The sequence below is a fragment of the Cetorhinus maximus genome, chromosome 20 (genome assembly GCF_964194155.1).
Source record: "Cetorhinus maximus chromosome 20, sCetMax3.hap1.1, whole genome shotgun sequence".
Lineage (NCBI taxonomy): Eukaryota > Metazoa > Chordata > Chondrichthyes > Lamniformes > Cetorhinidae > Cetorhinus > Cetorhinus maximus.
This window is the reverse complement of record NC_135898.1, coordinates 65,656,343-65,674,532: the sequence shown is the minus strand read 5'-3', so window position 1 is coordinate 65,674,532 and position 18,190 is coordinate 65,656,343. Positions and strand designations below refer to the sequence as shown.

Genomic DNA, 18,190 nt, shown 5'->3' with positions numbered 1-18,190 from the left:
CTTTCCACGGGGATAGCTGGAACACTTGTGATCTCGGTACGGATCAGTAATTCTTTTTTAGTAGATGAGATCCAAAGTCCTGGTTATTTACTTAGGGAATGAAGTCACAAGATTCCACAGTTTTAAACAAAAGAACATTTGCTATACAAGAGTCAACAAAGCAACCACTAAATACTATATATTCTAGGCTCTAACATACAGAATTAATATGAGTTAAACATGAAATAACAGACAAATTGTGGTCAAATAGAAGCTAATTGCAAATTAAATGGCAGACACAACTGAGGCAGATCTTACAAATTGGCTCAGCAGTCCAATCAGATTTTGGTGACCATACTCAGTTACAGAATCCTTAAAATTCAGTCTTCCTCACATGAAATTTCAGCTTTTCCTTCTATGAGCTAGTGCGATCCTCAGCCGACAGTAACGCATAGCCAAACCTAGTTCGACGCGCATAGTCTTCACCACAAATGGCCCACATCTGCAGAACCTGCTCAACTTGGTCTGGATGGCATAGATCCACCACTGTTATCTTGCAAGTAACAGAAACAGCTGCAGCAACTTATTCTCTTTACCTATCTTAGCCTCTGGATCTAGTCTCCTCTTCCTGAGTGTTCTTCAGCTTGTTTGTTCTGCTTCAGTGGACTCAACAACTGGTATTGCTCAGCTTGGATTGCTCGGTGGCCTTTTATATCTTTCAACAAGGTTTCCGTTTCAATCAGCCTCAGTTTGTTTTTGGTTTCCTTAGAAAGTGGGAAGTTCAGTTTCATTTCTAGGTTTATCTTTTCTGCTTCCCTTTCAATTTCATTTTCAGTCCAGCTTCTGTTTTTAGGTAGGGTCTGCCTCAAAACATACAGATTAAATTTAAAAATATAGATTCCCTCACACACTAAGCAGAATTAGAGTGAATTCTGAAGAACTGTGGCATACCTTTGTGTTGGTTATAGGAAAATAAGTGAACCTTCAAGATTTTTGTAATGTATAAGGGAACTCTTGGGAAAAGTAAAAAGTAGAATTGAGTTCATAGCATAAGTAGTTATAAGCTAGTGTTAATAGTGCTTGCTTTGTTTAATTTTTATATACAATAAAGTTTGTTTGTGTTTAAAAATCATGAAACCTTGTGGCGTAGTTCTGTCAGTTAATTACTCGGTATTCGGATTTCTCTTTTAAACGTTAACAATCCCCAACAGGATCATAACAAAATCATAGCTGGAAATTGTACCTTCAGGAACTTTTCTGTATTTTAATTTTAAGAATGCCAACTATATACTCATGCAACTTATTAGTTTTAAGCCAGAATGGTAATAATAGGAAAAATGTTAATATACTTATATGGATCACACATTAGATATTATGCTATTTAAAATACATAGTAGAATGGCACTGTGCATCAAATATTAAAGTATTATACCATGGTTAAAAAAAGCATAAGCTGTCACATTTTGACTATGCTTAAATGCATTAGAAGAGGAAGGAGAGAAATGAACATCTTCTGAAGTGTAAATAACTGTCAGCTTGACTTATATGGAAAATTACAAATGCAAGCTTGTTATAATTGATAAAATACAAAACATAACAATAAACAATATGATGGATATAGTTTAATCAATATAAAACTTTGGGCAATCTTCAACCCTAATGAAAACAAATATATTACACATCAATTGCACTCCTGAAACTAAAAGCAGCAGTGCATGCCTTTCCTTAAATGCATTTCAGAAATGATGATATTGGTGGCATGCCAAAAGATTATATCTATTACAATTAAAATCTACATTCTAGGTTCCCCTGATGCCTAGACAGACAAATGTAGCAGCTGTTATGATACTGAGTCATACTAAGAAGGCCCAAGATCTGACGTATCTGATCTCACCCAGAGTGATGAAAGAAATAAAACAAATAACTTCCATGGGATAGGGAGCAAGAGAAAAAAAGCAAAAAAATAAGCTGAAGCACCAAATTCTGATCAGTATTCCAATAATTTCCTTAGACGGCAGTTGAGGAGAGGATCAAGCTCATCTCTGATGTACGTGATTGGTTGAACAACACACCCTGTTTGGGCTCATGAGTGGGGCAAATGATAAGTTGCAGAAAGTGATTTATTACTCAACCTGTACAAAAACTAATATTTTCAATGTTGCCAGATTTCTTCTGCAACATTGCAGTATTTGAACAGAAAATTGCATTACAGCAGCATATGTGGCAATTGCCAGGACTGTGTACTCAGCCAAGTCATTTGCCCTTCATTTGAAAGATAGCCACTTGGATGACACTCTGATGAGCTTCTGGTAGGCATGGAAATGTACCCAAACAGGAGTAAATAGCCCAAGAGGGATAAACTTTGGGAAGATGAAAAAGATTGAACAGGAGAACAAGGCCACATTGAAAATCAGGGAGTTTAAACAAACAAAATGTAATCCTATGTAGATCCCTTGATATGCATACCAGAACACGTAAAAGTACAAAGCCCAAAATAAGTCACATACATAATACAATTAAGATTTATTCCAAAAAAATCAAATTTTCCAATGTTGTTATTTGCTACTCAAACAAGAAATATACAATTTCTAAAATAACCTAACTTGGTTCTAAAGCAGACATAGAATCATAGAATGGTTGCAGCACCAAAGGATGCTATTCAGCTCATCTTGGCCATGCCAGCTCTCTGCAAGAGCAACTCATCTGTTCCCACTAGCTGAGGAGGTAAATTTTACCTCCAATTCTCTTTTGAAAGCCTTGATTGAATCTACCTCCACCACACTATCAGGCAGTGCATTCCAGAACTCGCAGCACAGAAATGTTTTACCTCATGTTGTAGTTATTCCTTAGAACAGTGCAGCCTGGTTCTCAATCCTTCTGCTAACAGCAACAATTTCTCTCCATCTACTCTGTCCAGGCTTCTCATGTTTTGAGCATCTCTATCAAATCTCCTCTAATCTTCTCTTCTCCAAGGAGAGCAGTCCAAGCTTCTCGAATCAATCCACACAACGGAAGTTCCTCATCCCTGGAACCGTTCCCATGAATCTTTTCTGTACCCTATCTGATGCCTTCACACCCTTCCTAAAATGTGGTGCCCAGAAATGGACACAATTTACCAGTTGAGGCCAAACCAGTGTTTTCTACAGGTTTATCATAGTTTCCTTGCTTTTATACTCTATGTCCCTATTTATAAAGTTCAGGAGCCCGTATGCTTTATTACCCACTTTCTCAACCTATTACCTTCAATGATTTGTGCAAATATAGCCTCATTACGAGCAAGCAGCAGGCAGATCACATGAAAGATAAAGATATCAAGGATAATCCAGGAAGTTTACATTTTACATTCAACTTCCAATTCTTTATCATGAGATAAAATTGTATCCAATAATCTTACCAATCACATACCAAGAATGTAATAAGTATTGCACTGACAGCGTCCTTTCACTTGTGTACAAAAGAAAAATCACACTTAAGAGTATCTAGCAGTCCTCCAATGTATCCACTAATTACTTTTTGAACAAATGCTTAATTAGAACATGTATTACCCTGAGATTACGCTGTAATCTCAAAAATATCTATATACATATATATGTGTGGTTTTGCCTGACAGATGCAGATGACAGCAGGGAAGTAATGGTAGGAGATTAGAGAAGTAATGGATAACGTGGTAATTAAATTAGAACAACAGCATAAATAAGAAAGGATAGGGCAGCAGAGATCGTTACGATGTCATAAGAATCAAGAGTAAGCACGTCAATTGGAAAGCAATAAGTAGTAAATGGAAGGCTGTGCCATGATTCAAAACAGGAAAAGAAAACAACAAAGGCACAAAATATATTTCCAGTGTAAAAATATGTCTGTGTTTTATTTAATTCATTCATGGAATGTGGGCATCGCTGTCTAAGCCAGCATTTATTGCCCATCTCTAATTGCCCTTGAGAAGGTGATGGTGAGCTGTCTTCTTAAACTGCTGTAGTCCATGCAGTGTAGGTACACACACAGTGTTATTAGGGAGCGAGTACCAGAATTTTGACCCAGCGATGGTGAAGGAATGGCGATATATTTCCAGTTCAGGATGGTGAGTAGCTTGGAGTGGAACTTCCAGGTGGTGGTGATCCCATTCAGTTGCTGCCTCTGTCCTTCTATTTAGTAGCAATCATGGGTTTGGAAGGTGCTGTTGAAAGAACCTTGGTGGGTCCCTGAAGTGCATCTTCTGGATGGTACACACTGCTGCCACTGTTTGCCAATGGTGGAGGGAGTGAATGTTTGTGCCAATCAAGAAGGCAGCTTTGTACTGGATGGTGTCAAGCTTCGAGTGTCATTGGAGCTGCACTCATCCAGGCAAGTGGAGAGAATGCCATCATGCTCCTGGCTTGTTCCTTGCAGATGGTGGACAGGCTTTGGGGAATCGGGGGAGAGTTACTCGCCGCAGGATTCCTAGCCTCTGACCTGCTCTTGAAGCCACAGTATTTATATGGCTAGTCCAGTGCAGTTTCTGGTCAATGGTAACCCCCAGGTTGTTGATAGTGGGGGATTTAGCGATGCTAATGCCATTTAATGTCAAGGGGCGATGGTTAGGTTTCTCTCTTGTTGGAGATGGTCATTACCTGACACTTGTGTAGTGTGAATGTTACTTGCAACTGGTCAGCCCAAGCCTGGATATTGTCCAGGTCTTGCTACATTTGGACACGGACTGCTTCAGCATATCAGGAATCATGAATGGTGCTCAACATTGTGCAATCATCAGTGAACATCCCCAGTTCTGATTTTATGATGGAAGAAAGGTCATTGATGAAGCAGCTAAGGTGGTTGGGCCAAAGACATAATGCTGCCATAGTTGCATCCGATAACAACTCTAACGCCAAAAACAAACAATGCAAAGGTTTCAAAAGACCACAACCGGAGCAAACAGGGACCTTGTGTGCATGGCATTTCTCCAATTGGACAATAGCACAATAGGTATAAGAAAATGATTGGGTGAGTGAAATTTAGTGTTTCTGGATTATATATAAAGGGGATTAAGAAGGGGTTCCACGCAGATGGAGGGTGAACAACACTTTAAAAGACACCCAAAGGATGGGCCAGGAATTTGGACAAGGGGTGCGGTCAAGAGGCGCTCAAAGGACAGGCAGGGGGTACAGGCACTTGCCACCACAACTTTTTCTAAGACTTACTGGGAGGCAGTGGCATAATGTTAATGTCACTGGATTGGTAATCCAGAGGCCCAGGCTAATGCTGTGGGCCCAAAGGTTCAAATCCCACCGTGGCAGCTGGTGAAAGTTTAATTTTAATTTTAATAAATCTAGAAATAAAAGCTAGTCTCAGTAATCATGACCACAAAGCCATTGTCAACTGTCATAAAAACCCATCTGGTTCATGAATGTCCTTTGGGGAAGGAAATCTGCCATCCTTACCTGGCCTGGCCTACATGTGACTCCAGGCCTACAGTAATGTGGTTGACTCTTAAATGGCCTGGCAAGCCACTCAGCTATACCAAACCGCCACAAGTCGAACAAAAGGAATGAAACCGGAAAGACCAGCCAGCATCGACCTAGGCACCAGAAATGACAACGGCAAAGCCAGCCCTGTCAACCCTGCAAAGTCCTACTTACTAACATATGGTGCCTGGTGCCAAAATTAGGAGAGATATCCCACAGATAAGTCAAGCAACAGACTGACATATTCATACTCACAGAATCTTACCTCAAGACAATGTCCCACACCACCATCACCATCCCAGATTATGTCCTGTCCCACAGGCTGGACAGACCCATCAGTGGTGGCAGCACAGTGGTATATAGTCGGGAGGGAGCTGCCCTGGGAGTCACCCAGGGAGTCCTCAACATTGACTCTGGGCCCCATGAAATCTTCTGGGCCGGATGAAGCCTCATAGCATCAGATCATGCATGGGCAAGGACCTACCTACTGCACCCACCCCCAACCCCATCAGCTGATGAATCAGCACTCCTCCATGTTGAACACCACTTGGAAGAAGCACTGAGGGTGGCAAGGGCACAGAATGTACTCTGGGTGGGGGACTTCAATGTCCTTCCAATAGTGGCATGGTAGAACCATTACAGGTCAAGTGTTAAAAGACATAACTGAGTGGGTGTAGTGAGGGAACCAACAAGAGGGAAAAATCTACTTGACCGCGTCCTCACCATCTATCTGCTGCAGGTGCATTTGTCCAACACAGCAATGGTAAGGGTGACCATCGCACAGTCTTTATGGAGACCAAGTCCCACCTTTATGTTGGGCATATCCTCCATCATGTTGTGTGGCACTATTGCTGTGCTAAATGGGATAGATTTCAAACAGATCTAGCAACTCAAAACTGGGCATCCATGAGGCGCTGTGGGCCATCATCAGCAGCAGAGTTGTATACAACCAGAATCTGTAACCTCATGGCCCAGCATATCCCCCACTCTACCATTACCAGGGGATCAATCCTGGTTCATTGAAGTGTGCAGGAGGGCATGCCAGGAGCAGCACCAGGCGTACCTAAAAATGGGGTGTCACCCTGAAGCTACTACACAGGACTACTTGTATGCCAAACAGCGGAAGCAGCATGCGATAGACAGAGCTAAGAGATCTCACAACCAATGGATCAGGTCTAAGTTCTGCAGTCCTGCCACATCCAGTCGTGAATGGTAGTGGGCAATCTTCACCCAGAAGTGCCAAGTGGATGATCCATTCTGGTCTTCTCCTGAGGTCCCCAGCATCACAGATGCCAGTTCTTAGCCAATTTGATCACTCCACATGATATCAAGAAACAGCTGAAGGTGATAGATATTGCAAAGGCTATGGGCGCTGACAACATTCTGGAAATAGTACTGAAGACTTGTGCTTCAGAACTAGCAGCACCCCAAGCCAAACTGTTCCAGTACAGCTACAACACTGGCACCTACCCAGCAATGTGGAAAACTGGCCAGCTATGTCCTGTCCAGAAGGGGCAGGACAAATCCAACCAAGCCAATTACCGTCCCATCAGTCTACTATTGATCATCAGCAAAGTGATGGAAGATGTCGTTGACAGTGCTATTAAGCAGCACTTACTCAGCAATAACCTGAATTATTGCTGAGTTTGGGTGTCATCAAGGCCACTCAGCTCCTGACCTCATCACAGCCTTGATCCAAATATGGACTAAAGAGCTGAGCTCAAGAGCTGAGCTCAAGAGGTAAGGTGAGAGTGAGTGCCCTCGACATCGAGGCCACATTTGATCGAGTATGGCATCAAGGAGCCCTAGCAAAACTAGAGTCAATGGGAATTGGGGGGAAACTCTCCACTAGCTGGGAGTCATACCTTGCACAAAGGAAGATGGTTGTGGTTGTTGGAGGTCAATCACCTCTGTCCCAGGACATCGCTGCAGGTGTTCCTGAGGATAGGGTCCTGTCCCAACAATCTTCAGCTGCTTCATCAATGACGTTCCCTCCATCATAAGGTCAGCATTGGGGATGCTTGCGGATGAATGCACAATATTCAGCACCATTCGTGATTCCTCAGACACTGAAGCCATCCATGTTCATACACAGCAAGAACCGGATAATATTGGGACTTGGGATGGAAAGTGGTAAATAACATTTCTCATGCCACACAAGTGCCAGATAATGACTATCTCCAGCAAGAGAGAATCTAACCATCTACCCTTGACATTCAATGGCATCACCATCACTTGAATCCCCCACTATCAACATCCTGACCACAAACCGAACCCGGGCCAGCCATATAAATACTGTGGCTACAAGAGCAGGTCAGAGGCTGGGAATTCTGTGCAGAGTAACTCACCTCATGACTCACCAAAGTCTGTCCTCCATCTACAAGGCACAAGTCAAGAGTGTGATGGAATAGTCTCCACTTGCCTGATGAGTGCAGCTTCACCACCACTATTCAGGACAAAGCAGCCCACTCGATTGGCATCTCATCAATCCAGGGTAAAGCAGCCCACTCAATTGGCACCTAATTTACCACCTTAAATGTTTGCTCCCTCCATCACCAACATACAGTAATAGCAGTGTGCACCATCTACAAGACGCATTGCAGCAACTCACTAAGGCTCCTTCGACAGTACCTTCCAAACCCATAACCTCTACCACCTAGCAGGACAAAGGCAGCAGATGCATAGGAACACCACCACCTGCAAGTTCCCCTCCAAGCCATGCAGCACCCTGACTTGGAACTGTCACCGAGTCAAAATTCTGGAACTCCCTCCTTAACAGCAGTGTGGGTATACCTACACTAAACGACTGCAACGGTTCAAAAAGGCAGCTCACCGCCACCTTCTCATGGTAATTAGGGATGGGCAATAAATGCCAGCCTAGCCAGCAACTCCCATATCCTGTGAACAAATTAAAAATGTGGTTGACTCTTAACTGCTCACTGAAATATTGTAGCAAGCCCTCAGTTGTATCAAACCACCCAACAGAAAGCACTGTGGGTGTACCTACACCAAAGAGAATGCAGTTGTTCAAGGAGTGGGGCTCACCATCGCCTTCTCAAGTGCCCATCGTGTCTTTGCTGGTCCTCTGAAAGAGCAGTTCACCTTGTGCCTCTCCACTGCCTTATCCCTGCAGCCCTACAATTTTTCCCTTTTCAGATAATGATCCATTCCCTTTTGAAAGCTCAATTGACCCTGCCTTCATCACACACTCATGCAGTACATTCCAGATTCTAACCATTTACTGCACGCCCTCTAGTTCACAATCCTTCAACCAATGGGAACAGTTTCTCCCTATCTACTCTATACAGACCTATCATGATTTTAAATATTTCTATCAAAGCTTTTCTCAATCTTGCCTTCTCCAAGAAGAATAGTCCCAACTTCTCCAATCTATCTATGCTACTTAAGTTCCTCATCCTTGTAACCAATCTCATGAATCTTTTCTACACCCTCTCCAATTTCTTCATATCCTTCCTAAAGTGTGGTGCCTAGAACTGGGCACAAAACTCCAATTGAGGTATATCCAGTGTTTTAGACAGATTTAACATAACTTCCTTGCTTTTGTACTCTATGTTCCTAATGATAAATCCCAAGATGTCGTATGCTTTATTTACCACTCTCTCAACCTGTCCTGCCACCTTCAATGATTTATGTACATGTACACCCAGGTCCTTTTGCTCTTGCATCCCTTTAGAATTGTACCTTTTATTTTTTTATTGTCTCACTGCATTCTTCCTACCAAGGTGATTCACTACACGCTTCTCTCTAATAAATTTCATCTGCCACTTGCCCGTCAATTCCACCAACCTATGTCCTTTTGAAGTTCCACACTATTTCCCTCATGGTTCATAATACTTCCAAATTTTGTATCATGCGCAAATTTTGAAATTGTGCCCTGTACATCAAGGTCTAAGTCATTAATATATATCAGGAACTGCAGTTATCCTAACACTGATCCCTGGGGAACTCCATTATGGCTCTTCCTTCAAACCGACAAACAATCATTCACCACTGTTCTACACCACATCAATAGCACTGCCTTCATCAACCTCTCTGTTATCTCATCAAAAACTCCAGCAGGTTAGTGAAACATGATTTGCCCTTAACAAATCCATGCTGGCTTTCCTTAATTAATCTGCATTTGCCCAAATGACTATTAATTTTGTCCCAAGTTATCATTTCTAAAAGCTTCCCCACCACCAAGGTTAAACTGACTGACCTGTAGTTTCTGGGCTTATCGTTTGGCCAGGGCAGCACTGAAAATATAAAGTCTAGTGATATAAAAGCATAGATGGTTTCAGCAGCAGATCTGAGCGAGGGGTGGGGAGGAACAACATCATGTAGACCAAAATAAGTGATCTTTGTAATGGAGAGGGTAAAGGATCGCATCCTGACTTGAGATCAAATGGAACACCAAGGCTGTGAACAATCTAAGTCAAACTGCCAGGGAGAGGGTTGGAATTGGGTCAAAGGAATGGAATTTGTGGTGGGGGCAAAAGACAATTACTTTGGACTTCTCAATATTTAATTGAAGGGAAATGCAGCTCATCCAGGACTGGATATTGAACATGCAGTTGGACAAAACTTCTAATAAGTAAGCAATTCCTACCAATGTACTTTTTGTTGGGTAAAATTATAAGACTTTGCCCATTACCGTGAAATGCAATTGGCACAGAGTGACCAGCCAATTCAATAGGTTCATTTTATTTAAAGTGTACTATCTGGAGTTTCCTCCTTGGTTACAACCTGAAAACTGCACCTGAGCTGTGTCCATTTTCCTGTTGGCAAGTTACGCCCAAGCATCCTTCCATTATCTTAGGGTATATACTTAAACTTAAAAAGGAGGCAAATGAGCATAATTAATCAAGAAAACACTTTATCCTTAGCAGTATATTTCTTCCTTGCGTCTGTTTAACCTTAGTTAACCATCGGTCTTGGGTTTACTAGTTTGATTACTGGGATGAAGGGGCTGTCTTATGAGGAATTGTTAAGCAGGTTGGGCCTATACGCCTTAGAATTTAGAGGAATAAGAAGTGATCTTACTGAAACAGAAAAGGCTGAGGCAGCTTGACAGGGTCGATGCTGAGAGGATGTTCCCCCTTGCGGCGGAATCTAGTACCAGGAGGCACAGTTTCAGAAATGGAGTTTCACATTTAAGATGGAGGTAAGGAGGAATTTCTTCTCTCAGAGGGTCGCTAATCTTTGGAATTCTCTATCACAGAGAGCTAAGTTATTGAATATATTCAAGGCTGAGGTAGACAGATTCTTCAGCTCTGCTGGGGTGCGTGGGGGAAGGGAGAGGTATGGGGGTCAAGAGTGATGGGGAACAGGCATGAAAATGGAATTGAGGCCGTGTTATCAGATCAGATGTTATTTTACAGAGTGGAGAGTAGGCCCAAGGGGTTGTATGATCTACTCCTGCTCCTATTCTTAGGTTATGTTTTATGCACATCAGGCACAGCATTTTTAAGAACGTGCAATCGGAGCTTTTCAATCTTTACTATGACTTATATTCTTCCATAAGAATGAACTGAAAGAAACATAATACACGGTAAGGATTTTTTTTTAAACAATCAAAAAAATTGCAATTAAAAAAAATCAGAAAAATACTGTGCCTGAAAATCTGAATGCAATGTTGCAACCCTTGAACGAGCGTAACTAGAGGATACTCCCATTAGTGAGTCCAGAGAGGTGTGGCCAGTTGTATAGGCAAAGATTCATGTGGATAGAAGGTTTGATCGGGGGACATAAAAGGTCAAGGAGACTTGGCATATTTAATTTGTGTGTAGCTCACTTACACCCATAATTCTGAGATATTTTAAGCCACGTAATCTGAGTGCCATTGTGGAGGCCTCTACGCGTTTCCTCAGATCAAATTAGGTAACTTAAGAGACTTTCAATTCAGAAAATGTAATTAGCCAGCAACATGTTAAAATATATTTTGAAACATTTTTCAATGGGTTCATGAGTACATTAGCAAGAATAAAATCATTACAACAAACTTAATACTTACTGATTAAAGAGTATTCTTGAACGAACAATGAATTTGAAGACATATTCTAAGGATTTCATTGCTTTGAAGAGTTGGTCTGTCACATTAGGTTTCTCTGAATTGTCCACATAGTTTTTCAATACTGTGGTAAGTTTCCTGATGAAAAATTAAGATTTGGTCAGTTCAGCGCACCATTTATACACATCATGATGCTTTAGAGAATTAAACTAAACATTCATTATCTGCAAGAAGCCTGATTGCAGACTGTTCCACCAACCCTTTGCACAAAACCAATTTTTTACTGTTGCTAGACCCCTAGTACATGCATCTCCTGTGTTAGATGGTGATCCTCTCCCAGGCTTGTAACCAAGCGATCTGCAAGAGAAATTCAATGCAACTTTCACTCCTTCATTTCACAGCAGACTGGCACCTCAGTGCCTCTCTGCTTCAGGACATGTCTTTTGAGCAAATGTATTCTCCACAATCTAAACAATTGCAAGCATGCTGCAACACTCATATTTTCTTGTGAATTTTTGCTAATGGTTTTAACACTGGAGAAAGCAACATTTAAAACATTTTATATCCAATTTGAACAACAAGCAGTCAAGTCCGATGCAGTGAACAGATCCATTTATTTTAACTAATTAATTTAATTAAATCCTAGTCTCAGGGTTCTGTCTCCATATTAACATAAGAATATAAAGACACCGGAGAAGGTGCAAAAAAACATTTACTAGAATGATACCTGAACTGTGAGGTTATACTGGTCAAAGAAAGCTGAACAGGGTTAGGGCTTTTTTTCTCTCAAAAAGATAAAACTGAGAGGACACCTGATAGAGACCTTTAAGATATAAAAGTGTTTAAGAGGGAAGACGTAAAGAAGATGTTTCCACATGTAGGCAGAATTAAGGGCCATAATATAAGATAGTCACAAATAAATCAATAGGGAATTGAGGAGGAACATCTTTGCCCAGAGAAGGGAACTTGCTACCATTTGGAGTATTTGAGGCAATGAGCTAAAAAACCACTTGTTGGACTTGTGTAAGAGCGATGAGCTGCCACGTGATATATGACAGGGTTCACTCTTACTGCTCGCTGCTTCCGTGTATGTAAGGGCTGATCAAGCCACACAAAAGTGATGTCCCTTTTCCCCCATATCTTGCCTATGACGGGTTCTGCACAGTCTGAACTGATCAAATGGTTGGGTGAATTGTTACAACCAGTTTTGAACAAGATACACAGTGAAGAATTCCTTCACATTTGCGAAGATCATACAGGACTTGCATATCGATCGCAATGCTGTGTCCATGTGCTCATTTGACATTGCTAGCCTATTCACCAATGTTCTACTTAACAAAGTCATAGATATTTGCACTGCAGCACTATATCAGGACAATCTAAACCCACTACCATTGCGTGAATCATATTTATTGAGCTAAGGAACTCGACAGCTTGCGCTGTTGAGTTTAGCTTTAATGACACCATGTATGTCCAAATAGACAGCGTTGCCATGGGATCCCCTCTAGGCCCAGCTCTCGTAAACATCTTTGTTGGGTTCCATGAGAAACGTGTCTTCAATGGAATGACACCTAACCTCTGACCCCTTGCATATTTCCAATACGCGGATGAAGCATTTGCTATAGTTAAATCCATAGCAGCATGTAATAATTTCCTTGCATGTCTTAATGGGCTCCATCCTGCACTCAAATTCAACTTTGAAGTGGGGCAATCAAATGAACTCCCTTTCCTTGACATACTAGTTGAGAAATCTGCCAGGGAGTTCTCTACCACGGTCTACCGCAAGCCTACCTTCACTGGTCAATGCACGCGTTGGGGTTCTTACAGTTCTACGTGCTACAAAGTTGGCCTTATTGGGAACCTCGTAAATAGGGTTCAAGCCATTTGCTCACCGTGCAAGCTTGATGCTGAAACAGGATGCATCAAAGACATCCTGAGGGATAATGACTACTCTAATCAGGTTATTTCACACTGTATATCACGCAAACTCATGAATACGCCTAAGGCTGTCACTTTCGGCCTCGAAAAATGCCCAGTCTACCTCAGATTACCCTGAAGGGGCAAGGTATCTCAAAAATTTGAGAAACAGGTGAAGCTAGCTGTTTCATGTTGCTGCTATGCAGTAACAACACGCATGGTATTCGCTACTAACAGGACGCTGCCATCAAGCCAAAAAGATGTTCTGCCTATCACACAAATGAGTAATGTGGTATATGAATATCAATGCCAGTGTAATGCCAGGTATGTAGGCCATACATCCCAAAGATTGGCGGATCGTATCAAACAGCCTTTCTGCCCAACCAGCCCATGTTTGCAAAACTCAAAACAGTGTCAAACATAAGGTGTGGTTCTGCGATTGGACAATATTTGCTAAATAGTCCTCAGTGTGTTAAAAATTAAGCTGACAACTAATTTAAGTCAGGCTTGCAGTGTGGCACATTTGCGTGTACTGGAAGCTACATATATTAATACACAGGGACGTGTCCTTTGCAGACAGAAAGAACATGTACACACATTGCGCCTGTTTCAGCTAAACAAAATGTGATAACCACTCGCTCGTTCATTCCTCAGGGCAATGCCTTGACCAGAGTCAAGCTACCTGGTTTAAATTTTAAACAATGCTGGCAGTTAATTGTCAGTCACCATTAACTGGTGCATTCACCATGGCAACGCCTCTATCAATCAGATTCCACTTGCCAACCAATCAGCACTATCTTCTCAGAATATGAAGTTGTTGCTTCCCCTGACATTGGTATTCTTGCGATTGTCCTGATGAGGGCAAGACAAAAAGCTTTGACAAAATGTCTTTTTTCACCAATGCTCAAATTTACCTTTTACACAATGGGTGCTTTTGTAAGAGAGACTTCAACACTAATAATTTTCCAATGCTGGGGAATCACAGACGGAAGGACTACTCATCTAATTTTCAGAACCCCATCAGTGAGTACGGTCCTGTCCAACACAGCCAGCCACAACAGATGAAAGATTGACATTAAGATGCTTTGCATTGGCACAAATTGAGCTGGGGGCACTCCAGATATTCCGTGATCAGCAGAACAGCTTCAAGTGAATTAGCAAACCATTTTGTTGAGCATGAAACAAAGAGGACATGCATATATTATGGATAACTCTTATAAGCAAAATACTGTGGATGCTGAAAATCTGAAATAAAAATACAAAGTACTGGAAATACTCAACAAGTCTGGCAGCATCTGTGGAGAAAGAAAGTTACCGTTTTGAGTTGAATATGACTCTTCTTCATATTCAACTTGAAAGGATAACTCTATTTATCTCTCCACAGGTGCTGCCAGACCTGCTGAGTATTTTCCACACTTTACATATACTTTGATACAAACACCAACTCTTGGTATAAAAGGACAACTAATCAGAACATGTTAAACTTCATACAGGTTTTAAGAACAAGTCACTTGAAACACTTACGTGTAAGCCAAGGTTGCGCTAAAGTGTTTTTTGATATAGGTTTCAAGAACAGGATTGAAATGCTGGAATTTTCTATCAGCAATCAGTCCAATAATAAATACCTGCGTTGGGGGGGGGGGATAAAAGAAAAAGAGTTGAAACAAGCAGCACTCATTCACTGAGCCCGTAACTGATACAATAATTGATCTTAAACTAATTTTGCCAAATTTTCAACATTATTTTGCTACTAAAGATTGACAAATGATTCTGCTTAAGGTAAATGCAAAACAAATAAAACCTACAGTAAATAGCCATATATGACAAGAACTTGCATTCATACACCACCTTTAACTAGTAAAATGTAACAAGGCACATTACACGAGTCTTACAAACAAAATTTGACACAAAGCCACAAAAGGAGATATTAGGACAGGGGATCAAAAGCTTTATCAAAGAGGTAGGTTTTAGGAACATCTGAAAGCAGGAAAGAGAGGTAGAGAGCAAATAAGAGGGATTAGGAAGGGAATACCAGCTTCTGAATATAGTGCTAACATTTTTTTTCTACATCAAAGTTTTTCTTTGGCTCTATTAGAAGTTTCTGCTCCCCGATCCTCTCAGCCAACTCCCAGACGTGACCTGACCTCCTTTTTCCTACTTTTTTTAACCCTACAAGCCATTCCTGTTTCTGAAATCTCTAAGCATATTACAAAACTCATTCCTTCTTTCTCCAGCTGCAACATTTTCTTCATCAATGTAAAATAGTAAGACATCGTAACTGAAGAGTTAGGGAAACCACCAAGAAACTGCTAAAAACTTCGGAAAACAACCATTCGTGAATGGTCAATCAGGAGAATATACCACACAAATCAGGTGAAAGAATTGATGCATTCAAAATGCTTTTCTTCCCCTCAATGAATAATTTTTTGTCAAAAACCTTAGAATTCACAGTGCTGAATTCCTACTGTCCAAGCATGTGTAATACGCACAATTTACCATAATGCATCAGGGAGAATGGGCAGGGCTACAGGGAGAAGGTGACTGAGTGGCATTAGATAAAATTGTTCTTTCATGGAGCCAGCACAAATATGACAGGCCAAATAGCCACCTCAGTCTTCAGCTTCCGGCGGTACCAATTGGGCTATTATTCAAAACTGATTTAAGGTAAGCTAGTGGACAAATTTCAATTTTTTTCCAGCTCAAGTTTATTGATTGTCTTTTAAAAGAAGGCTGAGTGAGTAATTCACGTAATTTTAGAATAAGGTTATAATAAAGCTTATAGAAAATATAATAAAAATGTAAACTGCAATAGAGAAATTATTCTTTGAAAACACCCCCACACAACAACCTGCAAACTGATTCAAAGACAGGTTATGTCTTGCTGTCTTAATTAAAATTAAACATTTACAAATCTTCTCTGTGATGCACCCTGCTTGTTCCAAAATCCTCCACTTGCTCATGACAAGTATAAGGAGGAGAATCAAATTTAAACTCTATACTGTATTCTCAAAAATACCATTAAAGTGGGGATGAGATAGGTTCCATTCAAAAAATGTCAATATTTATAAACTCAGTTTAGGAAATAATAAAAACATAATCCCTTTAGCACTCAAAAATAGTAAGCCAAAATAACTCAGTGCTCAATACCATGCATAATATTAGTATCTATTAGGCTACAATAGAAAGGAGAAAAAGAACAGTCAAATTATATGAAATTACAGCCAAGTATATCTTTATCAATCACTAAGGATATTATTCAAAGGTTAATGATTAAAACACAAGTCAATATCACTATCAAAAATTCTGATATACTGAACAGGATTAGAATCAAAAGAAAATAACAATAGCTGCAAAAATGAAACTTACCAAAGAATCAAAAACTAATGTGTCAAAAGTGTCACTGTCAGAATTCTCCATCATGATGTTAAAAAGTGCATCAAGTGTATCTTGCAAAAACTGAAAGAAAAACAAAATTTAGGTTTGAACATCTGCAAACTAATACAATAATAAGTGCTTATTGTTCATTTTTTTTCTTTCCAATGTTCAGAGAATACCTTGTGACAAAGAATCCAAAAGCTTTTGGTGGAACATCACTTGCCCGAGAAAAAAAATCTGATACTCTGCATCTTTCTTCATTGCACTCCTAAAGTCACAGAAATTTCAACATAGGAAGTAGCTATTTGGACCATCATGACTATGCTAGTGGAAGTTCCGCTCTGCAGGGGGAAATGCTTAGTCCTTGGTGTGGGGCAGGACCGACTAGGGACAGTAGGCTATGAAAACTTCAATTACTTTAAATAGATATTGCTGGGATAAGTAGAGAAACCCCGAAAATTTTGAGCAAGCCTCTATTATTTAATATGCAAACACTATTGGGGACCCTGTTCTTATCACAGGAAAAGTTGCAGCTCTCACTAACATTACCATCATCCAGCTTCTAGTTCTTTAAATATTTCACAGAATCACACAGTGCAGAAGGGGCCCTTCAGCCGTCGAGTCTGCACCGACACGTGAGAAACACCTGACCTACCTACCTAATCCCATTTACCAGCACTTGGGCCGTAGCCTTGAATGTTATGACGTGCCAAGTGCTCATCCAGGTACTTCTTAACGGATGTGAGGCAACCCGCCTCCACCACCCTCCCAGGCAGCGCATTCCAGACCATCACCACCCTCTGGGTAAAAAAGTTTTTCCTCACATCCCCCCTAAATCTCCTGCCCCTCACCTTGAATTTATGTCCCCTCGTGACTGACCCTTCAACTAAGGGGAACAGCTGCTCTCTATCCACCCTGTCCATGCCCCTCATAATCTTGTACACCTCGATCAGGTCGCCCCTCAGTCCTCTCTGCTCCAATGAAAACAACCCAAGTCTATCCAACCTCTCTTCATAACTTAAATGTTTCATCCCAGGCAACATCCTGGTGAATCTCCTCTGCACCCCCTCCAGTGCAATCACATCCTTCCTATAATGTGGCGACCAGAACTGCACACAGTACTCCAGCTGTGGCCTCACCAAGGTTCTATACAACTCCAACATGACCTCCCTACTTTTGTAATCTATGCCTCAATTGATAAAGGCAAGTGTCCCATATGCCTTTTTCACCACTCCACTAACATGCCCCTCCACCTTCAGAGATCTATGGACACACACGCCAAGGTCCCTTTGTTCTTCAGAACTTCCTAGTGTCATGCCGTTCAGTGAATACTTCCTTGTCAAATTACTCCTTCCAAAGTGTATCACCTCATGCTTTTCAGGGTTAAATTCCATCTGCCACTTATCTGCCCATTTGACCATCCCGTCTATATATTCCTGTAGCCCAAGACACTCAACCTCACTGTTAACCA

General features: G+C 41.1%; 1 protein-coding gene across 3 annotated transcripts in view; it reads right to left on the bottom strand.

Annotated features, from left to right (window-relative positions):
* Positions 1-18,190, bottom strand: part of dock1 (dedicator of cytokinesis 1) — a 667,847-nt gene that overhangs the window by 460,553 nt on the left and 189,104 nt on the right. For all 3 annotated transcript variants that reach the window (XM_078564873.1, XM_078564874.1, XM_078564875.1), the window contains 3 exons: positions 16,711-16,800; positions 14,869-14,969; positions 11,431-11,565 (listed from right to left, as the gene is read on the bottom strand). In XM_078564873.1, the coding sequence (XP_078420999.1) occupies positions 11,431-11,565; positions 14,869-14,969; positions 16,711-16,800 (326 nt within the window). The remainder of the gene's footprint in view (positions 1-11,430; positions 11,566-14,868; positions 14,970-16,710; positions 16,801-18,190) is intronic.